General features: G+C 28.3%; 2 protein-coding genes across 5 annotated transcripts; both read left to right on the plus strand.

The window, feature by feature from the left end:
* Nucleotides 1-2,731: 2,731 nt before the first annotated feature.
* Nucleotides 2,732-13,454, plus strand: LOC105150565 (phospholipase A1-like). 4 transcript variants are annotated; one of them, XM_087404421.1, is made up of 9 exons: nucleotides 2,732-3,629; nucleotides 5,069-5,105; nucleotides 7,871-7,943; nucleotides 8,968-9,112; nucleotides 9,298-9,428; nucleotides 10,525-10,838; nucleotides 10,934-11,045; nucleotides 11,223-11,246; nucleotides 11,334-13,454. In XM_087404421.1, exons 3-9 carry the CDS (start codon nucleotides 7,879-7,881, stop codon nucleotides 11,485-11,487), a joined length of 945 nt encoding a protein of 314 aa, XP_087260547.1. In that variant the 5' UTR covers nucleotides 2,732-3,629; nucleotides 5,069-5,105; nucleotides 7,871-7,878; the 3' UTR covers nucleotides 11,488-13,454. The 4 variants fall into 4 exon arrangements, with proteins under 4 accessions (XP_087260547.1, XP_087260546.1, XP_087260548.1 ...); XM_011063740.2 differs by lacking the exon at nucleotides 2,732-3,629 and adding an exon at nucleotides 4,054-4,627; XM_087404420.1 differs by lacking the exon at nucleotides 5,069-5,105.
* Nucleotides 13,455-14,887: 1,433 nt separating this feature from the next.
* On the plus strand, nucleotides 14,888-17,584 carry LOC105151546 (phospholipase A1-like). The gene is made up of 5 exons (XM_087404423.1): nucleotides 14,888-14,904; nucleotides 14,974-15,118; nucleotides 15,271-15,398; nucleotides 16,029-16,336; nucleotides 16,449-17,584. The coding sequence occupies exons 1-5, from the start codon at nucleotides 14,888-14,890 to the stop codon at nucleotides 16,547-16,549; spliced, it is 699 nt and encodes a 232-aa protein (XP_087260549.1). The 3' UTR covers nucleotides 16,550-17,584.
* Nucleotides 17,585-25,676: the final 8,092 nt, after the last annotated feature.

Below are 25,676 nucleotides of genomic sequence, written 5' to 3' on the forward strand. Positions count from 1 at the left end.
TTAAATCTATACATTTATATAAAAATAAATTGTCTTGTGTTCGCGAGTATTTTAATACATAGGTCTTGTAAATGGTATATTTTTTAATAATCTATGAATAAAGAACCCTGAACGTATTATACGAATCCTGATAAAATAAATTAGTTTTCATATATAATATAGCTATAATGTGATGAAGGAAATCACAAAATACAGGACTCGAATAAAGAACTTTCGAGCTATATTAGGTGTAATAAAAAGAAATCCATTATTTTTCCAATAGATGGCTTTAGTAATCTGTATCTCATCTACACGTGATTACTAAAGCCATCTATTGGAAAAATAATGGATTTCTTTTTACTACACCTATAAATATAAAAAATGTTTTGTGCATAAATACAAGTGTTTTATACATTTGTCATACTATAACTCAAAAACTATTTATTATTGATCCTTGTGTCTATGATATCTTTTGTTCACATGATAAGCTAAATTATGTGTTAAAATTCATTTAATTAAAATCCAATTTTCCACATAATTATTGAAGGGTTTCATACCTTAAAAAATATTATTTACAAAATCCATTTGATAAAACGCTAGACATGTTACAACTTATTTTTAATGTAGATACATAATGTTAAAGGAGATAAAAATCTGTGATAAGAATACACTGTATCCTCTCCTTCAACTGAATTTTTGTGAATTTTCTCGGTTAAAAATTCCTATAATATCAAATTAAATCCTATAATATCAAATTATATTCTAATAATATCAAATTAAAAACAATTACAAGATATATAATATGTTAAATAATAGTCAAAAGCTACATTATTATAATCAAATGTACATTATTTATTCTTTTTCAGCCGTAGAATTGGTATTCCTGGGTATGTATAAATAAATAAATTGATTTTTACTTAAAATTATTTATTTGTATAAGTACTCTTCGACTGTTTATTTTGCGACTATCATATTATTTATTATTGCAGTATCATACCTGGTTGTTCTGACAGTACCAACTGCATTATCGTGGACAACAATATATTCTATAATAATACTATAGTGGGAGATTATTGTGTTTCTGTCGCATCAAAATATCCTTTCTGTATAAAGGAAGATGAATTTGAATGTCAAAAACAAGTTACAGACATATTTGACACTTTAATTTCATTGTAATTTCAATAGAAATTAAGTTCTGTAATTGTCAATCTTATAATAAGCAAAATTAAATTGACTTATATAATTAGTACCTTTGTCTTGCATAAATCTTTATTGTTAAAATCTTTGTTTTCGATGAAAGAAATAAAACACTGCAATCTATAAAATTTAGTAGAAGTCATTGATAGATAGAAATTTGGACAAAGAGATCTAACACTGTTTTATATTATTTTTATTGTTAAAAAGAAATAAAGTAACGCAATCTATGTATAGACTGCGATTATTTTGCACAAACGAGCAATAAGCAAGCATTTTATTCTACATTATTTAATCAATAAGTGTAACATAAAAATTAAAGAGTTTTTACTAAATTGTATTTAACGCATCTACTATGAAAAACTTATAGAGTGAATTGTCACTCTGAAGAATGAAATCTCGCTTCTAAAGATTGAAAATTGAGCCATTACTTCTTTTGCAAGACTGGCTTAATTTTCATTTTTACAATGAGATTCCATTTTAAAGAATTTGGAGAGTATAAATGACGTTGAAAATCGGGAAAATCGAAAGTATAAGGATTCTAATATTCAATTTCAAAAGTAGGAAAACATATGCTTATCACATTATGATTACTCGGGGTCGCTATTGTACCGAAAAAATTGTAGAGTAGTATAAAAAATGATGCAATTATAACCAATCGCATCATTGACGAAGAGGTAAAAAAAGTGGTAAAAAAAACTTTTTTTGAGTATACTCAACAGAATAGAATAAACAATAATATAATAAGATTTTATTAAGACCGACATCAAATTAAATACTAAATATAAGCATACTAAATATAAGCACATTCAAGCCTATAACGGTTAAAGCTAGATCTTCTCAATGCTTAAATAATTTACAGTGAATTATCTATATTCTATATACGTACATGCATATATATCATATTTTTGTAGTTATTCAAATTGTGCGCTTAAATTTTTCCGGACTTTATCAAACATAATTAGACTACTGCAATAATATCACAAGTTAAATTAAATTAACAAGCAAATTCGTAATCTTCGATCCGATATCATATTATAAGGGTATTAATATATTGAAAACCTTAAATAAATTTATTGGGAAAAATATTACCTCAGCCGGGACTTGAACCCGGATCTCTTGTATTCTGTACGAGTGCTGTATTCTATATGAGAAACCATTAGACCAGCGAGGCTTTAGTAATATTCTTCTCAATAATCAATTTATTTAAGATTTTTTGCATATTAACATTCTTATATGTGTAATATGATATTGGATCGAAGATTGAGAATTTGCTTGTCAATTTATAATTTAACTTGTGATATTATTACAATAATTTAATTGCAGTTTAACATTATATACATAACATTATACATATTTAATTGCAGAATAACTACAAAAATAATAACTACAAAAATATGGTATATATGCATGTATATATATATATATATATATATATATATATATATATATATATATATATAGGATATAGATAATTCACTGTGAATTATTTATAATCGTCTTTTCTTGGCTACACTATCGCTCACTAGTGTTATACTCAGACAATGTACCGTGTTTCCATGGCTGGTAAGCGAAGTCATTCAGTGTATCGTATTTCTGTGGCTACGGTGTAGTGGAAATTTCATGCACGAAGTGGGATTTTGCTACACCGTCTCAAAGGGACGGTGTAGAGCCAGTGTGACATTTAAAATTTGAAAATGGAAATCAAGCGGAAATAGGATTTTAACGCAATGATGTAGTATACATCATAGTGTGCACCACTCTGATGTAGTGTAGTGCTTACATGCAATTGGTGTGGTACGAAGGCTACACCCAGTGTATCCCAAGAGAAAACGCTATTAGGCATTGAGAAGATCTAGCTTTGACCGTTATAAGCTAGAATAGAATAACTCATTACATATATATTGCAATGAGTCTTTCTTTTACAGTATTAAACATTAGATTTCGCAGCTACAATTGTAAAAAATGATAAATATAGTCTCGCAAAAATTCTTGTTTTCTATTAATTTTTAATATGTAGTTTATTTGCGGTGCTCTAACTTATTTGAAAGTTGAGTTAAAAATTAATTTCTTATCTGGAATTTTGAAATGAATACCTAAAAAATCCAGAAATTCTCAAAGAATGTTTAAGATTTCAGTAAACACCCTTAAAATTGTTATTATCATATATTAATCCTCAACTAACTTCGTTAATTAACTACACCACAGAAAATTCAATGTAGTCATCAATATATATTATGTAATATATATGCAGTATATTATCATAAATTGCATTATTATTTAAAAAATAGTCAGCTCTCTTATCTTCAAGTTGATAGTGCAGACATGCTTTTTACATAATTATAACAATAACAGCTTTGTAAAACGCGCAATACTTTTTGAATGCTTCAAAGTGCATTTAGTGTGTAGTCTTTTACATATACGAATATATACATAAAACATGAAGGATACAGTTGGTATGTTTATATTTTTACGACTTTATTACGTAAATTTTGCAAAACGATCTACGTTTTTTCAATAATATGTATATATAGGGTGTTCCATTATATTGAAATAACATAAAAACAATCAAATTAAAAAAAAAAAATGTTCAGAAAAGTTATAGAGAAACGTAAATAATAGTAAAATCAACATTCGAAAATTATTGTTCGAAATTGTTTTTACAAAGATTCTTCTAGTTATTCTGCATATAAAAGTATGCATATAAAAGTACAATTATAAAAAATTAATAGTTTTTTTTCTAGTCAAAATATATTATATTATATTACATTAAAATATATAAAAAAATAGATATTAAATATGTATCTCGTAAATTATTAATTTTTTTATAACACTAATATTTTTATCTGCTGAATAAATAGAAGAATCACATCATGTAAAAAAATAACACAATTCTATTTTTTTAAATGGCGATGACTTTTATGTGATTTTGAAAAATTGAGTATTGCAAAAATTAATTTTACCATATTATTTGTCTCCTTTTAGATCATACATTTTTCCTAAATATTTTTTTATAAATCTAGCCATTTTAATTATTTTGGAGTATATCAATTAAATAAAACACCCTGTATACGCGCCTCTTGCGCTATTATATTTTCGATTATTCTATATCGTAAATGCAAAAATTATGTAGTTTATATGTAATTTCGCATGAAATGCTACATAACTGATAATACTACGACATATTTCGTCCCTTTCTTGCTTATTTCCTTGTCAGTTAACAAAAAAGAAGTCGTTGAATAGCGACCTTTCTGCGTTTTGTGAACCAAAGTATGTTCTTTTTGTTACTATTTCCATTTTATATCAAGGATACATTTTGAAGATAACTCGATAAAGGTTTTTCTTATCACTTTTTTTTACATCTTCGTCAATGATGCGATTGGTTATAATTGCATCATTTTTTATACTACTCTACAATTTTTTCGGTATAATAGCAGTCCCAACTGATAATGCGGTAAGCATGTTTTCCTTTTGAAATTGAATATTAGAATCCTTATTCTTTCGATCTTTCCAATTTTCAACGTCATTTATACTCTCTAAATTCTTTAAAATGGAATCTCACTGTAAAAATGAAAATCAAGTCAGTCTTGCAAAAGATGCAATAGCTCAATTTTCAATCTTTAAAAGTGAGATTTCACTCTTCAGAGTGACAATTTATTCTAAAAGTTTTCAATAGTATATTAAACAGTTTTGTAAAAATTTTTTAATTTTTATGTTAGATTTATTGATTGAATAATGTAGAATAAAATGCTTGTTTATTGCTCGTTTGCGAAAAATAATTTAGACTAAAAAAATATTAATTGTCTTAATCCTAAATACGTAGCATCTAGGATTAATTTTAACTAATGTACAAACACTTGACAATTTGTCTACTTTTACAGACCTTTTTTTGCAGATAACTGATTCTAACGTGGAGCCTTCAGTGAATGACGGTTAATATGATTCCTAAATCAATTTTTAAGAAATATTTTTAAGAAATATTCTACATTTTTGTGTTGCAACAATGACATAGCTCAAGAAAGTAGTTTGTTTAAAAATAAATTCCAATGTTTTAAATCGTTAAAATTTTGTAATATTAATTTTGAAATGGTATATAACTCATTATAAATGAACAACATAAAATTATATTCTTTTAGAGTAAATTTCTTTTTTTTTATATTTTTGTTCTTAATCTGCAGATAACTAAAAAAATGTCAATTTTTTAATTATGTCATTATTGTAACAAATAAACAATACCATTCGTGCTTTCATTGAAAAAATAGCGACATTTTTTGTGAAGCTACTTTCGTTTTTTTTTTAAGATTAAGGAAAAATGCTTAGAATTCCATTTTTCAAAACATCCTAAAATTTCAATTGGTTTTACAAAAAGTTTTAACATGAGGAAAACAATATTTGAAAATTGAAGATTAACTCTTTAATACCATACCTAATTTCTGAGGCAAGAAATCTATCTAGAATTAAAAATTACGTATCAATAATAGACAATCCACCATATCATATTTTGACATTAATAATGTAGAATATTTTATAAAAATATTATAGAGCAAAAATATTAGACGTAACGGAAAGTTTCAAACGATTGCACAAACCTGCGTTGGAGGTATTTTCCATACTTGACGGACGTTATGTGACGCTATTTTGAAACGTGTAAATGCTCGAAAACTTTTCGTTGCATCTATTGTAATAACTATCCCTTTGAGGACTTAAATAACTTATAAAACATTCTAATATAACTTATGAAGGGATCTTGTTTTCTATAAAGACTTTTCGAAGTTGCTGAATTAGAAATGCTGAATTCTAGCCAAAATTCTAAAATTCAAATTAAAAAAAAAATGATCTGATTATTGTGAAATTCAGTTTTAGAAAATTCTTGATATCTATGAGTTGAATGTAGTCTGAAAATATTGAATTTTAAAAAGGTAATAATTAATATAAAAGAAAATAAGACTTATAATCAGTATTTAAAAATTTGGAAATAATACTAACCATTTACATAGCACTAGTAAACTTCAAATAAAGCGAAACTGAAAATTTATAATATTACTTCTCAATTAAAAACTTTCTAATATCAAATTTTATGATAATCAAATTATTTTTTTTAAATTCTATCCGTTATATTTATCTTTTATTTATATAAATATTACTATTATCCATACTAGAATTAAATCAATATTAAAAAAATATTTTTACTAAAAAAAAAGAACAAAACTATTTAAAGGATTAAAATTTTAATGTTTACAATTTAATGCTATAATCTTAATATAATTTTCTTTTTCTAATATAAGTGATGATATTCAAGTAGAAATATATATTAAAAATTTAGTTAGTTCGTTTCAGCTTAATAGAACTTCTCTAATTATTTCTATTATTATTAAATAGAATGTAGCGCGCGCGGTTAATAACTTTAAGAATACTAAGTTTAAGACTTTCAAAAATTTCTAAAATATATAGCTCAGATCTAAATAAACGGAAATTCTTAAATTTTTATGTTTAATAGCTTTTCTTTAATAAAAGAAATTGTTAAAGTTATTATAAAAACTGGTTTTAGGTAAAAATCTTCTATTAACAGATATTTCTTAAATCATATTTAAAACTGTTTGATAATCCTTCAAAATTCCATGACAATTACAAATTCTAATAATAATGAGCATCATGTGAATTATGTATCTTGAGCTTTTTTAAGTAACATTTTTTACCTTAAACTCTTTTTTACCTTAAACTCTTTCTAAAACCACAGAAACCCCACAATTTCGCTTTTAGAGTCTTAAACTCTTGATCATCATTTCTTTTTTAATTCTAAACAATGAAGGTAATTTCACAAATATTTATGTATATAATAATATTGAAGATAAATATTAAAAAAAAAAGATTTATTAGCGCTATATTTATTTAACTTCCTTATATTAGAGAGAAACAAAATTGAGCGTATATAGTTACATACTGTATATATAAACCATAAGTTTAATATGACTGCATTTTCTGCACATTTGCCAATAATTTACAGTTATCAACAATATTATAATATCAAATTTTATATAGAGATATTTAGCAAAATATTGTGCTTCTTATAATCAGATTCAACATTAATATCTTATTTAATATATCACTTATTTTGGATCGTTGTTGTGATATTTTTTTTATACACAACATACAAGATATTCCGAAATATTTATGAATCAAAATACCACAATAAGAAAATTTAAAACTGAGTAAAAAGGTCTTTATAAATTTTTATTTTAAGCAAAAATTGTGACATAATAAAGATTTAAATATGGCCAATTAAAGATTACGTTTAGATGGATTATTTTCACTGAAGTCCGCACTTACTGAACTATTGCACGCACAATTCGTGGACAGGTGATCGTCTAAACGTAATCTATAATTGGTTATATTTAAACCCTCATATTTCAAAACTACTGCTTGAAATAAAAATTTATACATAACTTTTTTAGTTAATTTTTTTTAAAACTTCCTAGCAAAGTTACATGTAACATACCTGTTAGTTGTAATATCCCATAATATAACTGTAATATAACACATATGTTATATTATTGAGTGGGAAATTACAACTAACAGGTACATTACATGTAACTTTGTGTTTGCTGGGTTTCTTGCTGTAATATTTTGATTCGCGGGACATCCTGTATATATTTATATGCCGCAAACAAAATAGACATTTTTAATAACTTTTTTACAGACAATTTTATGTTCAATCTGGCAATTTCCTGTATTTTTGGTGTTAAATCGGTCTCGACTGTTCTATACACGAGGTAAACCTCACACATGTTGAGTAATGTATGTGCGTCCCAAAATTTTCCGAACTTTTTCAATAGGGATAGGTCGGGTGGCGCCATCCGTGTGTTCGATTGCGCGTTTGAAAGGTACATCCCTAGCTGACTTCCAGTAAAAATTTCATGACATTTGGTTCAGTGGAAACGAAGTTATGGCGTCTCAAGTGTCAGTATGTTGTATACATCGGTACGAGAATGAACTTCGAACAAAGAGCCAATATTAAGTTTTGTTTTAAACTTGGTAAAACATTTACCGAAACCCATAATTTGATGAAACAAGTTTATGGTGATAATTGTGTAGCCCGTGCCAGTGTTTATGAGTGGTATACGCGATTCAAGAACGGTCGTGAGGACATAAATGACGACGCACATACAGGTCGCCCAAAATCGACAATTAACGAAAATTCCATCGAAGTTTTTATGATTCCAAGGGTATTGTGCACAAAGAATTCGTTCCAGCAGGCCAAACAGTTAATGCTGTATTCTATGTAAGCGTTTTGAAGCGTTTGGTGCACCGCATTCGTCGTATTCGGCCAGAATATCGCGAAGGAGGAAGTTGGCGCTTGTTACACGATAATGCGCCATCTCACCGTTCGACACTTGTCACTGATTTTTTTACTAAAAATCACATTTTAACAATCAACCATTCCCCGTATTCGCCTGATATGGCACCTTGTGACTTCTACCTATTCGGCAAAATGCATTTGTCCATGAAAGGAAAGCGGTATGTGGACGTAGAAGACATCCAAAGGGCTTGTACCACTATTCTGAAGGACGTGCCTTTGAACGACATAAAACACTCATTTGAAATGCTTTTAGATCGTGCTAAACGTTGTATTGAATCCGACGGGGACTAACTTTGAATAAACAATTTGAATTTGAAAAAAAAAGTAAACCGTTGTTGTTTTATTTCAAAAGTTCGGAAAATTTTGGGACGCACCTTGTAACATGTAACTGTAAATTTATTTCTTGCACTGCTTTTACGTTTGCAATTTTTTTACAGTAATATTCCTAATGGCAAAATTGTTCAAGTAAACGAATCCTGTAATCTTATCAATCCCTCAAAACCAGTTTTCTTCATGACTCATGGTTTTCTTGCCAATTCACTCAATTATAATTTTCCTAATTTTGCCTCTCTATTGTCAAAGGTATAAAAAATTTTTATATTTTATGTAATAATAAAATTAAAACATAGAATTTTTTAATGTGATTTGTAAATCTTATTTGTATATTGTAATTTGAAAATCTTATATCACATTATACAAGTAATCAAGAAAAAAAGTAAAATCCATAATAAAAAAATTAATAAAATAACTTCTTTTTTTATATATAGAAAGATTATACAGTGTTTTCATTAGATTGGTCTAACGCAGCATGCTATAATCGTATAACAGCCACTATGAATTTGCTAGAGTATCCTCTTGCAGTACGTAACACTCCTGAAGTTGGTACCTATTTGGCGAGGTATAGCGATTTCACAATATTTCGTTAAATTAAAATAAAATATAATAAAAGATATAAATTGAAATTCAATTAATTTTAATTACAATTTAAATAAAATTTTAGATAACAATAGTTAATTATAATAAAATTAAGTAATACTCCAATGATCAATGCAAAATACAGTACAAAATAAATATAGCGTCTATCAAAAATTTAGCTTTATATGTTACACAGGATATCCCTGATCATCTTTTATTTTCACAGGATAAGGTCCAATCAAAAAAATGTTCAGACAATAGTTTTACAGTTTAAAAAGATCTTTTCATTAGTCTTATCAGTTTGACTCTGGATGGCATCGCCAAGATCAGGTCAAGATCATATCGATTTTTTAAAATGGAAACCTTTATTCTTATTGCATATTCTTGTAACTTATCTTGACAGCTTTTCAAAACTATAATAAAATATTTATTCATTAAGTACTTTTCGAGTTATAAGGCTTGGAAATTACAGTATCGTTAGCATTAGCATTATCTAAGGTATTCGATTGATAGTCGAAACTTTTTAAATATTTTTCAGGATTATGATCTTGACACCACATATAAGATCAAGGCTTTTGGAGATTATTCCTTTTATTTTCATTTTTATTATAAAAATTAAAGTAAAAGGTCTCCAAAGGCCTTAATTTTGATATAAGATGTCAAGATCATGACCCTTTTAATTACATTTAAAAGATTTTATCAATTAAAACAGATTAGATAATTCAGTATAACTTTCAAGTCTTATAACTTAAAAAGTACTTCATAAAAAAATATTTTGTTATAGTATTCTGAAAAACTCTCGAGATAAACTAAAATATGTAAATAAGAATGTGTAACAAAAAATGGGGTTTACGTTTAAAGAAATCGATATAACCTTGATCTAAGTTTAGCAACGTCACTCAAAGTTAAACTGATAAGACGAGAATAGAGCTTTTTAAACTGTAAAATTATTATCCGAACATATTTTTAAATGGATTATTATCCGAACATATTTTTATTCTATGAAGATAAAAGAGGTTTGGAATATCCTGCATATATACATATATATAAAATATATTTCTATAAAATTTTTCTCTCAGTTACGTCAAATCATTGATTGACATGTGCGATGTTCCGTTGAAGAACATTACATTTATGGGCCATAGTCTCGGCGCACATGTAAGTGGCTTCGCCGCGAAGGATCTCCAGAAATCAGGTTACGGCAAAATTCCGCTTCTTATCACTACCGATCCCGCATATCCCTTATTTATGTTTAGTAATTGCGAGGGCAGACTTTGCAAGAAGGATGCGGAACGTGTAGTAGTTCTTCATACGTCGGCTGCTGGAATACAAAAGTCTATAGGTCATCTCGATTTATGGTTCAATAATGGATTAAGCCAACCAGCATGTGGTGGTAATTATTATATTTAACTTAAAAATAAATTAATCGGGGTAAACGTTATAAAAACAACAGAAAAAAATTATAAATGAAATAAATTTTTGTTTCAGGTTGGTTCTTCGGTATTATAAACCTCAATTGCTCGCATAATATAGCCATCGCGTATTTATGTAATACATTGTTTCATGGTTGTAAATATACGGGCGTTGGTATTTCTATATCGTAAGTTCGCTTTTTTTTATTAACAACATGTTTAAACTTAGATCAATCTAATTTTTGTAAATTTTTTAGGTTTGAAAACTTTATCGTATCAAATTAAACATTTTTATTAAATGAAAATACAATGAATACATTAATTGTTATAACCATATGTACATTATTTATTTTTATTTTTTTCAGACCCAGAACAATCCCGTTTCTCAAGTATGTATAAATAAAAAAATTTTTTTTTATTCTTGTTTCTTATCTTGCGTTTATTACATTTTTTTATCATAACTGGCATTCTTGCAGTATTCTGCCCGGTTGTTCTTCCGACGAAACTGATTGTATTACCGTGGATCATAGGATATTCGACCGTAACTATGCCATAGAAGGAGACTACTGTGTTTCTGTTATATCAGAATTTCCCTACTGTACAAAGAATCTTTCTGTCTATCAAAAATAAGTTAAGGCGAATTCGACACTTTAATTTAATTATAATGGAAATGAAGTTCTACAATTGTCACTTTCATAATAAGCGTGATAATAGACAGAGTCACGTAATTAATAAATATAATTAAATTTAATTTCATGACTTTATTTAGTATAGATTTTTATTGTTAAAATTTTTAAATTGTTATTAATGAAAAGAAATTAAGCACTGCAATGTATAAAGTTTAATAGAAGAATTGATGGAAATCGATTAAAAATGGAAATCGAAAAAGATAAAAAGGATGTTAGATTGTATCGTATATTTCTCGATTTTCTTCTTGAATTAAAATAATTAAATTATATAATAATATTTTACTTTTACTTTGTTTTTTTTTGTATATATTGTATATATTGTATATACTTTTAATATCACATTTAGTATTATATTTTAATATTATCAGTATTATTCAGTCTTTCATAATTTAAATATCTAATTAATTTAATTTTTTAGTATTTTATAGTATATTAATATCTTATCTGCGCTATAATATCTTATATACTGCGAATAATCTGCATGAATAATTCCATAGTAATCTACATATATTTCATAAGTGTGTATGCTATATGAAAAAATTCGTCTTTATACGTTTTAACCCCTCAGGCCTTACATACATTTTAATGTATTAGGTGTTGGAATTAATTCGTAGCGTTTTACAAGTGATGGGAAGTACTTTCATTAATGTATTTTTTAATGCTCATGTGAAATAAATAACATTCTTTCATTAAAAAACGCTACGAATTAATTCCAACACCTAATATATTAAATTTGATGATATTATCCGTTGAAATTATTCTATCGACATCATCTAATATCTAATATACACAATAATGTATATGTTAGAAAAATAGTCAAAATTAAAAAAAAATGAATTGTTTAGTATAAATGACTTATTAAAGTATGCTAAATTATATTTAAAAAATTTTGTTAACATAGTATAAAATACATACTATAAAAGCCAGCTCTGAGGGGATTAATATTTGAATTTGCATTTTACCTAAAATATAAGATTGTATAATACGTTTAAAATATATATACTTTTGAAACTTAAAGTAAGATATGTACATATTTGATATTTGGCGAAAGCGAGAAAGTCTTGTGTAGTCTAGTGTAGAAATAAAAAACGGACCTAATGTTATGTATAAATTTGTATAATTTTGTATAATGTCATATATTATTGTATATAACTATATGAGAAAATTAATTACATACAATTATAATTTGTATAATTTTATATACATTTGTATATGTATAAATATTTATATAATAGTATACAGAGCTCGATATCATTTGCTTCTAGGCCGATTTTCAACTCGGCTCCGTCTTCCACTACTCTTCTCATCTCATAATCCCACGCGCAGTCCAAATGCCGCCCAACGCTTAGGAGCGTATAGCGCTTGTAGACATGAGGCCCATTCGCTTTGGGCGCTCACGATAAACTTCATTCTATCAATTTTTTTCATTGTTATCTATTTTTTTTCATTACACAACTAAGATAGAATGAAGCAACGCATAAGCGCTCAATCTTACTATCATTCTATCTTATTTATGCAATGAGGGAAAAAAATAGAATGAAATTTACAACGTGAGCGCCCAAAGCGGGTGGACTTCATGTCTACGAGCGTTATACGCTCCTAAGCGTTGGGCGGCATTTGAATGCGCGCAGAGTGATGAGATGAGAAGAGGAAGGCGGAGCCGAATCGAATATCGACCGAGAAGTGCAAATGATGCAGAGCTCTGTTATATAGGTCATTTTTTCCTAGCAGCTATGTTAGAATAAGTTGCATAAACGAAATAATTATAATTAGTTAAAAGTTAAATTAAGACTAAATTAACGTAGATTAAATTAAATGTAATTTTTTAATATTAAAAAAAATTATTTTAATATTAAAAAATATTACGAAAGAATATTGGCAATACAAATTAATAAATAAATTTAATATTTTTTATTTGTGAAATGAGTTTAAATATACGTTCCCTTATACGAAAATTATAAAATACGTAAAAATATGAATTTTTCAGAAAAAGGAAAAAGCTATTTTTTAACAAAAAGTTATTAGCTAATTAAATAAGATTGAATATAAAAAATATATTATACTTAGAAACATGATCAAATATTATTATTTTTGTTATTTTTATTTCATGATCCTTAAAGAATTATCCTTTTTGAGTTGTAATTTGGATAATTTTGATATCCTACTTGTAATCAATATAGATAATTCATTAAAAGTGACAACTCAAAATATGACAATTTATATTTACCTCTAACTTATTGTTTTATATTGTTTTATACATATATAATTTTTTCATTTTTTTAAATGTGTCTTTTTTTAAAAAGAAATCATACAAAAAATAACCATTTAATTATTTTTTACTTTTATTATCGTTTTTATAAAATAAAAACAATCTATGCAATAATATATATATAAAATTTTATTATTAATTATTTACTATCACATATTTTTGTAAAATATCGTACATATATTTATAAAATATTTTACATATTTTCTGCATACTGTTGTGCTGCAATTATATCAGCACAAGATCCAGGACCATTCGAAATTCGGAAAGGATATGATTCAGAAAAAAAAACACTGCACTTATCTTTTTTTTATATAAAACGTTAACTAAATAAAATTTATTTACTTAAAACTGACGTTATACTAGTTATACAATTAGTTTATTTATATTTATTATATTACATATATATATAATATAATATTTTATATATATATATATATATATATATAAAATATTATTATATTACAACTCCACTTAAACTTCGATTACACTTTTTACTATTCTTGAATCGTGAAAGGACAGAGTACATCGCACGAATTATATAATGATTGACTCGCTTGCTCACACTTTTCAATATTTATCTCGCATCTTTGTCGTCAACTTCTAATCAGTATTCGTCAAATTATAATTGGGTATTCGCGATCGGATTCTCTGTACCGATCATGCAATTAGGCCACCTTAACTTAATTTTTATTTCATAATTTAGTCTCTCTTACGAATTTCATAACTCGGTTTTTCACCTTAATCATGTTTATTAGGTCATGAGCAATCGCACTCATAACTCAGCAAATAACTTACAGTTGTCAATAATGCTGTAATGTCAATATTTTATAAAAACACATTATCAAAGTTATTGCTTAATACATCATGGTATATTTTGAATTTTTCTTATTGTCCCTTAGTATCTTCAGTAGTCCGTTAATATCTTCTTTCTCAAAAAATGCAGATCGTTACAATAATTCTAATTTCCTTTTCACTATACCTATGTTTATATGCCGCGTGTGATTTAAATAATTTCGATATAAATATTTCTAAAAATGAAAATTCCTGTGTCTTCGGCGTTACATCGGTATCAATGGTTTTGTTCACCAGGTAAAATACACACGTTAGTATCTAATGTTAATTTATTTCTCACGTCACTTACGTTCGTATTTCTTTCAGTAACATTCCTCGGGGTAAATTTATTGAAGTAAACAATTCCTGCGATTTTTTCGATTCATCAAAGTCAGTCTTCTTTATAACTCATGGTTTTCTTGCACATTCGTACTGGCCTAATTTTGATAATCTTACTTCTTTACTGTTAAAGGTAAATATTTTTTATACATAAGAATAGAAACAAAAATGTAGGATTTCTTTCTGTATTTTTAAAATTTTATATATTGCATAAGTAGAAAAAATAGAAAAATATTGTAATGCTTACAGTAAAATAATTTAACAGAATATGACTTTTTTCTATAGAAAGACTATACGATATTTGCGCTAGATTGGTCTAATGCAGCATGCTATAATGACCCTATTATCATAAATCTACTAGCGTATCCTTTTGCAGTACGTAACACTCGCGAAGTTGGCGACTGCTTGGCAAGGTATGGCTACTTTACAGTGTTAATAATACAGATATACATATATAATAAATATAAATCCAAATTAAAATAATTCTAATTCCAATTTCAAATGATTTTCCAAATAATATTGTACAATAATAGATAATAATTAAGTAATACCTATAATTAATATATAATGTAAAATAGATATAACGATTATTAAGGCCTCTTAGGCTTGGCTGAATTTTGAGCAAATGGTATATTAAGAGCAAATGATATATTTATTTAAATGAAAAGCAACAATTCATACCTGACACTGGCGTATCAAAAACAAAGACTGTATATTCTATCTGTATATTGTTAACACTGTTATAAAACGTTGTGAAGGCAAAAAAAGTGTGAAACAAAACATATGAAAAAAAACGATTATTTAATTCAAATGGTGAGCGAGTGAGCCACTAGAATAAGCCACTATAGTGGCGCGTCGTTCAGAAAGATGACATCCGCGAAAGCCATTATAGTGGCGCATCGTGCCTAAGAGATTAAAATTTAATTTTGTACATTACATTGTATATGTTATATTGAAAATAACAAAAATCAAATGACGATGTTAAACCGAATAAAATTCGATGTCTTTAGTTTATGTATATTTGTAAAAGATTTTTCTTTCAGCTACGTCAAATCGGTGATAAACATGTGCAATGTTCCATTGAAGAAGATCACGCTCATAGGCCACAGTCTTGGCGCGCATATAAGTGGTTTCGCTGCGAAAAACCTTCAGAAATCAAATTATGGTAAGATTCCGCTACTCATCGGAACTGATCCCGCTGGTCCCTCATTCTTATTTAACGATTGCAAAGACAGATTTTGCAAAACAGACGCTAATCATGTGGTAGCTCTTCACTCATCATTTCTCGGGATACAAAAATCTATAGCTCATCTCGATTTATGGTTTAATAATGGCATTTCGCAACCAGCATGTGAGTAATTAATTACTATATTTAACCAAATATTCGGAAAATATGTCACTATAGTAGTAGCAAAAAAGAAAATAAGAAATTATATAATATAAAGTAAAAATTTTTGTTTTAGGTCCATTTTTTCAGCTTAACTGCTCGCATAATATAGCTGTTGAATATCTGGCTCATACACTGTTAGATAATTGTGTATATGTCGGTGTTCCCATATCGTAAGTTTTTTGTCAACTAACAGCATATTTAAATTTAAATTAATCATTTTGTAAGTTTTTCTGGACAATTTATAAAATAGAAGCTACGTTGTCATAAAGTCATATCACATTATTTATTTTTACTTTTTTTCAGGTCTAGAATATTCCCGTTTTTTAAGTACGTATAAATAAAAAAGTATCTCCTTAGAATTCCTTATTTATACTCAAGCAGAATAATCAAACACGATGAACAAATCACGATGTCAAAATTACATTAAAACGAATCGACATGATTGAAAAATGACTTTAATGTTCATTTTGGAGTCATTTTGATGTCATTTTGATAACTTATTGTTTTGTATGGGTAGGCACTTTGAACGTTTACTTTCCGACTATAATATTAGGTCTGTTCGATTTGATTACCCTTTTTACACTTAGTATCTTCGTTTTTTCTCTTTTCAGCGCCAAATATATATCTATCTCATTTTAAGTGTAAAAAGTATAAATAAATTGAACAAACTAATTATTTATTATGATTGCGTACTCTTACAGTGTCATGCCTGGTTGTTCTTCCGATATTACTAAATATATTGTGGTGGATAGCAACATATTCGACAATAACTATTCTACAACAGGAGACTACTGTGTATCCGTTACATCGAAATATCCCTACTGTAAGGAAAAGTACAAGCTGTAAAAGATTTATGTAATCAACATTTTAATTTCATTTTAATATTCATTATAATGAAAATAAAATTGTATACTTGTCAATCGTATAATTTAAGAATAATAAGATTAATAGCCGCAGCACAGACTCTTGTATAACGCATAATGCATAATGCATAAGGGAATCATTCAATCACAAAATACTTCTTTTTCGTGAAATGGAAGAAAAGGAAAAATTCTGATGCGAAAGAGTCTGTGCTGCGGCCATAACCCTTTGTTGCATAGTGTGTCTGTAAAAGGCGTATCTTTCTCGCCGTAGTTTCTGTTTGTTTTTACATATTTTATAACTAATTTATTACGCATATGATGGGGGGATGAAAGTTATGTGCTCCTGAAGCAGGGAGGGAGGTGAAGTGAAAGTCGCTTCGCATGGAAGAGAGAGTATTTTATAATTAAAAAAAAAAAGAAAAAAAAATTTTTTTACCATTTTATTATATTATATAATTAAATAACACAAAAATTAAAAAATTTTTTTTCTCGTTTTATTATAAAGTACATTTGAAACCATGCGATTTTCATTTTAAGCATTTTTATCTACCTTTTACAGTTTCGACTATATTCGTTTCGAAAGAGAAAAAACGATTTTATTCGAAGGGATGTTTCACCCCTTAAAAGTGAAAGCGTATAAAAAAATACGTCTTATTTTTGTCTGGAGAATAACATACTAACAGCTCATTAAGATCGGAAGGGGATAATTGGATTCCTTTCCTTCCTGAGATTAGTTCTTGAAATATTGATTTAAAAAAAAACAGCAATTTTATAAATCCATGTTTTATTAATCAAACTGATATAGAGCATACAGATACAGATGTAGCGTTTTTTCTTTCGCATGGTTTCACGAATTTTTAGTATTTGAGGGTTAAATAAATTTTTGAAATATATTAATATATATTTTTATTTTTAGTATTCCTTTTTATATTCTAATATTTTTATATTTGTAATATTATTTTTAATATTTATTTTGTGTTTAATATTTTTTAAAGTATTTGTTAAAGTGTATTGCAAGAAGCGCTGTAAGTATACTATAAACAATACAATTCGAATTTACTACAAAACAATGACGTAACTTGATAACAATCCTGATTGGTCGCTAGGCTGTCACGTGATTACATCCTGTGTATGGACATATTCTTGTCCTTATATCATGTCAACGACTATAAAGCCCGATCTACATAAGACGCAGAACGCGGTCACAAGTCGTAAATTAGAAACTAACTTAACGTATTTTAATTATAATATAGTTGTAGGACGCAAAAAGATCTGAGCACAAGAATTATCGTAACACTTACTTATGCCCGTGTCACACTGTGCATTGGAGACTGAGGATTGCGAATTGATTAGAATTCAGTCAATTAGAACGAAACGGATTAAAATTAAAACTATCTGATTGGTCGAATTCTATTCCTTAATTCGCAATCCTCAATCTCCAATGCGTAGTGTGACACGAGCATTAGGCCCGGTTGCATCAACGTTACTTTGATTTTAAGCGAAATTTAAAACTCTCTTTATCTCATTTAAAACCGAAAAGAGACAGGGACAAAGAGAGTTTTAAGCCTCGTTTAAAATTAGAGTAACGTTGGTGCAATTGACCTTAGAGACTTAAGTTGTAGACATAAGTAACGCACAAGCTTTGACGTACGATTTATTGTTCTTGGAGACATGGCAATAACTTGTATATCATACAAGTGAAATAATAATAATAATAATAATAATAACAACAACAACAATAACAATAATAATAATAATATTACTATTAAATATGATCCGATGATACGATTTCTATCTTCTATCGACAATTTGCATACATATGTCGTGGCATATTTTTCTATTTATTTGCCGTCACCGCCATACATTTATTGATTAAAATGAATGTCTTATATATCTATTAAAATGGAAGTGTCATATCCATTATTTTAAATAATTTCTGACCCATTTCTCATTCAATAAAGTTTCTGAAAATCTATTTTATACTTTTTTTTATATAAATAGCTCTGAAAAAAAAATTTTATAAAGAAATACAGAAAAACTACATAGATTGAGACAAAATCTTAGAAATTCTTAATTTTTTCATAGATATTCGTAGTGGCATGTAGAGTGAAGTTTGTTTGCTTAGAGATTCTTAATTTTTTATAGATATTCGTAGCGAGACGTAGAGTGGCGTTGTTTGAGAACTAAGGAATTTCTAGGTTTTTCAAAGAAACAACATCGCTCTACGTCCTACTACGAATATCTATAAAAAACTAATAATTTCTAAGATCTTATCTCAATCTATGTAGTTTTTCGTAAAACTTTTCCAACAGGGAGTAACTATTATTTGACTGATAAATAAGATTTATTGTCGATCAATTTCGATTGGATTTAGTTTTCTTTATTGAAATCAAGGATTGATCGTATTTACAATTTCTCAAAATATGTGTTTAAATAAAATAAATTAAATGCGTTATTTAATATTTATTATTCCAAATAAATTTCTTATAACCTATCTCATTAATTTGTGAAATTAAATTTGATTTACATTTTAATATATATTAATAGTATCATGATATTATGTAAATTATACTAGTAATATTTCCTTTTTGACATTATACAATATATGCGTAACATGCAGTTTCGAAGTAACATTGGCAAAACCTAACCTAATAGTCATGATGAATGAATATCCAGAGAAGAAGTGTACGATCGGAGGAAACTAATTTCAAACGGGAAAGCATCGATGACGCCTAGTGTACGTATTGAGAAACGCCCTATGAGACGACTCCCTCATTTACGTTCTGCTGTCTTAGTTATACTCGTACTCTTATTATAGATACTCTACATTTAGCTAGACATATTATATCAGAGTCTGGACACGAGAGAGACAACTTTTGATTGGTCCGTCGTTTGTGGCAACTTCCGCTCCAATTCAAATTGATAACCTTATAAATTCAGATAAGAGAGAAATGTATACATAAATTTTTTAGAATGTTTTTGTTTTTTTAATGAATTATATATAGACTTACTATCATATCTTTGAGATAATGAAACACTTTTTCTTTTATTATAAATTCTTAACCTAAATAGTACAACAAATCTAGCAATTATTTTGGTTAACAGACTATAGTATTTTAAAATATCATATTTAAATTTAATATTATTATAAAATTTCTTATTAAAAATAATTTAATATTGTTTATATCATCAAAATATTTGTTATAATATCGAAATCTTTGTTCCATTGCTATAAAAATTTTAAATGTATTTATATTAATAAAATATAAAGAATTTTTTGTGTAACATTTCAATTGCACAAATTTTGTAAATGAATACTTTTTGAGCCAGCAGATTGTAAACATGCATCACATATTTTATATGTTTTCTTAATAAAATTTAAAAGATAACAACCAAGATTATATAAACTATTTAATTCAAGATTTGACAATTTTAATACAGAATTTTTAGAAAAAAGTGGAATTTTATCATTAATATTATTGGGTATGTGAAATTAGCACCTCAACTATAGTACTCAGGAGTTCTGATTCCTTTTGAGAGTTCCTGTTTCCTTTTGACGAGACAAAGAGTTCTATATAATTTATAACAAAAGTTCCGCTTAATAATTATTTTTAAATAATTTTTTAAAAATGGGGTGCTAACTTCTCATTGAAAATCGAGATCGAATAATTCTGAGCAGTTCAATAGCTTCATTTCGTGAATACCTAGAGTTCCTGATGCATAAAAAAAAATTTCGAAAAATCAAAAAAAAATTAAAAATGTTTGAAAAGTCAATTTTTCGATCTAATAGTTCTGATTAGAGTTCCTGCTTCCTTTTAATGAGACGAAGAGTTTTCTATATTTTTTAATGCAAGATTCATTTAATAACAATTTTTAAATAATTTTTAAAAAATGGGGTGCTAACTTCTCAGCGAAATTCGAGATCGAATAGTTCTGAGCAGCTTAATAGCTCTATTTTGTGAATATCTAGAGTTCCTGATACATAAAAAACAATTTTGACACACAAGAAAATTTATAAAAAAAAAATTTTTTTGTTTAAATAATTTTTTTTATAAAATAGTTCTGTGACACGTTAATTGTCATTCTAACAATTTCGAAGAATTCTCAGCGATTAAAACCAACACAGACTCAAAAATTAAAGAGAGATATATATACTTAAAACGAAATTTGAAAAATCGGTTGCAGAAATATATTTCGTTATATAGTCATCCAATCGCTTTGTCACCTAATATTTTTTGACAAAACTCGTCAAGAACTACATAGAACTCTAATCAGAACTACTCAGTACTCTCAAAAAATTTTTCGATGTCGGACTTGAAAATTTTCTCGCAGGTGACAAGAATTGAGACGATCTTCGATCTCCTCATGTTCCAACAATTCAATGTTCTTCGCGTCTTATATTCTTGAGACAGACTGAGACATTTTATTAATTCGGCATGAGCATCTCGTATGCGTGCTCCACGGGCGGGTTCATGATAATGTCGCGAATCTCCATCATGTACCATGGAACGAGCTAACGCGTACTCGAACTTCGTTGCTTCGACCACAATTCCGGCAGCCTGAAAGCTGCGATCAAGTATGCTGAACCATAGTTCAGGATTTACGGGCGTAAATTCGAGAATTCGCATGCCCACCTCTGGACCAGGCAAAAAGTAATCGAATGTCTGATTCACGGTTATCCGCTGTTCTGCCATCATCTGTTGCATCGTCTGCGATCTCTGACGTTTTGTCTGTTGCGCACCTTGAAGTCGTTGCTTCGAACAATGTCTTTGTCGCTCCAACTGCGCTCCTCAAGACCTTGCTGTTGCTGCTCCTTTGACTGTTACGTAATACTCATGTTCACTACTTTTGCTCACATCTCACGTTACTTCCCTACTGGTTACTGTCTTCCCGAAAAGAAAATCTTTAGTCGACCGGATAGTACGTCCGAGATAAATTCAGTGCGCGACGAGAACAAAAAAAGAAAAATGATCACGTCGGGCAGTCACCACTTTGATGGACCAACCACGTTGGATGGTTAATCGCAAAAAAAAACTAATGTCTCAGAATCAGGTATTAATGATAACTTTATTGTGTCACAGTTGAAGCGCGTCTTACAATACCCGTCTTGCAATCGACTCCCGACTGCGCGTTCTCACGTTCAGTCGTTCGCATCTTTCTCGAATGTTCTCTACATACAAAACGTATTTACCTCCTTATTACAATTTGAATGTTTGGTTAAATTTTAAGTAACTTATTGTATCCGTTTTATCTAGATAGAGACACGATAATGGCTCAACGCTAAGGGAACGCGTAGCATTCCCATACAACACACTAACATTGAATCGATATCTCAGAAAACGTTGATTTCAATATTGCGAACATTGCAATAACATCGCGAATGTAGATTCAATGTTGAAGAGACGTTGCAGAAACGTCTAATGTCCGTTGAATTGCAATATCTGTGAGATATAAAAAATGTTTCTCATATTAATTAATTCAATTTTATTATTAAAATAAGTATTATTCATTAAGTATTATTGATCATATTTGAGAACACACACGACAAAATTATAATTGAAAAAAAACGTCTCCCTCATTTGGGAATTAATTTCCTAAGCGCGGTTATCCATCCAATCTTATACATCATCCAACGATGATCTCTGCAATCGTACGGGAACTGTAACTTCGATGATGTACGAACACTAAATGTCAGTGGATGTATAATTGTGATATAAATATATAGAAAAACCATCAATTAAATTTTTAAATGAAATAATGATTCAAAAGCCGATATGATTTTGGCAACTTTATCTTACCGTGCCGCATCACTGACAGGCACGTGTCTGACATTCGGCATCACTGATGAAGAACTCCTTTGCTGATTTCATTGTTTTTACAGATTTCTATTTTCTCTTGCAAGCTTGCAAGCTATATATAGATAATATAGAGTAGAAGTAAATGCCAAAACGAAAATTTTTTTATAATCATATTTATTTTTTGATGAATAAAAAAGAAGTATATTCGAAGTATGAGTATTTTATTTATTTTTTATTCACTTATTCAAATAATATGTAAGTGCATCGGGCGCACTATATGTATGCAACAGAAGTAGCACGAAAAGTTTGATGGCCTTGAGTAATTATTTTATAAACGAATGTAATTTATAGTTGGAACAGTCGCATAATCAATATACTGCGTTATCGTCCTGCACGCGCTCTTTATTAGTTTGTCGTTTTTATTTGCACTACTAAAACTATCTGAAAAATAAAAGAATACCATAATTAATGTGGTAACACGCAGTTTGGATTCAGATAAAAAATATATTTTGCGCACTAAAATAAATATTCATTTTGTCTAATCTATAGCATTATTTTGAATAATTTACAACATTACAATAATAAGATTTTATTAAGACCGACATGAAATTAAATACTAAGTATAAGCATATTCAAGCCTATAACGGTCAAAACTAGATCTTCTCAATGCCTAAATAATTCACAGCGAATTATCTACATATATCCTATATATGTACATGCATATATATTTTTGTAGTTATTCAAACTGCGCACCAAAATTTTTCCGGATTTTATTAAACGCTATTAAACTACTGCAATAATATCACAAGTTAAATTAAATTGACAAGCAAATTCTCAATCTTCAATCTGATATCATATTATAAGGGTGTTAATGTGCTGCAAGAAGTGTTATTGTTCTTACATATACTTTACGAAAAATTAGATTATTACGAAGAATATTACTAAAGTCTCGGTGGTCTAATGGCTTAAGACGCTCGTATGAAATACAAGAGATCCGGGTTCAAGATCCGACTCAGATAATATTTTTCACAATAAATTATTTTTCACAATAAATTTATTTAATTTTCAGCACATTAACATCCATATAATATGATATCGGAAGATTACGAATTTGCTTGTTAATTTAATTTAACTTGTGATATTATTGCAGTAGTCTAATTGTGTTTGATAAAGTCCAGAAAAATTGCGGCGCGCAGTTTGAATACAAAATGGTATATATGCATGTACATATACAGGATATAAATAATTCACTGTAAATTATTTAGACATTGAGACATTGGTCTAACTTTGACCATTATAGCTTGAATATGCTTAGAAAGAGAGAGAGAAAGAGAGAGAGAGAGAGAGAGAGAGAGAGAGAGAGAGTATTTACAATATTACTTTTACAAAAAGATTTTTTAACAAAAGAATTATTTATGTGATGTATGCGTAAATATTATAAATGCGATGTATTTCTGCGACATTTTCTAAAGTAGTTTAAAGTGATAAATATATGTATAGATTCAGTTTATTCTGATTTTCAATTAGAAACTTATACGGATTACTAAACGATATAAAAAAATGATATCTTAGCAATCTAAAAATGTTACTTGAAATCATCTTGAAACTTCTATAATCTTGGATCTCACATCTTTACAAATGTGAGATCACCTTCGGAAACCTTATCGGTTCTGATACACATCTTTTGGAACGCAACGCTGGTCTCTCCGCTGCTATTCCTCAGACTTACAACAATAACTTCGGAATTGTGCGGAGAAAAGAAGTATAAAAATAGCGTTAATCTCGCACAGAAAAGGCAAAGATCAATCAATTGTACCCCAGTGACAAACAGATGTTATTCAAATGATAATAAACAAGCAACTTGTATCTCTGCTACATAGATTACGTGCATTTACGCCATTCGTGCTTCACATATATGCGTGAATATATATGTGAAGTTAAATGTATCAAGATACGATCTGAAATGTTATGAAATGCTTCATCTTTGACTTACAAAATAATCGACCTTCCCTCACACAGTTGTGTCCCAATTCGCGGTTTTTATTTTAATTGTAGACTGCTAAAGTTCTAAAGTTGATTTTTTAATGAAAGAATCCCGCATAGATCATATGGAAACATATCCCTCCGTTTGGTTAAAATTGAAGTATGTTGTCCTTGATGTTCCGAACAAAAGTCTCAACGGGTACAATTCTCTAAATTCAGTACACTTCAAAGATGTTTTAAAAGTGAAAACATATTAATGACTTCTGTTACATGGCAGGCTTAATCGGATTGATACATCCAGTTATGAAATTGATCAATTGTAATTATCATTCTTTTAATCCTGTGATAACACGACTGTGTTTGGCTAATTTCATAACTACGGATATTATTAAACCCGACAGAGGTCATTGTCCCATAGACATAGTGACTTCAGCTACACGGTACACTTAATGGGTTTAATATTCGGGTTATAATATTAGTAATTATTGAGAAAAAATTGTGGCCAATCGTAGCTGTTCCTAGGAAGAATGGAACGACTGTGATTAGCCAATTTTATAACCACGGATGTTACTAAAGGATGTTACTTAAGGATGCCTAAATGTAGACAGTATCTCTAGACCGAGCATTGTCAGAACTTTGAGGAGTGGGGGTAGCCCT

The sequence above is a fragment of the Acromyrmex echinatior genome, chromosome 3, assembly GCF_024713525.1.
Source record: "Acromyrmex echinatior isolate Ae372 chromosome 3, ASM2471352v2, whole genome shotgun sequence".
Taxonomy (NCBI): Eukaryota; Metazoa; Arthropoda; class Insecta; order Hymenoptera; family Formicidae; genus Acromyrmex; species Acromyrmex echinatior.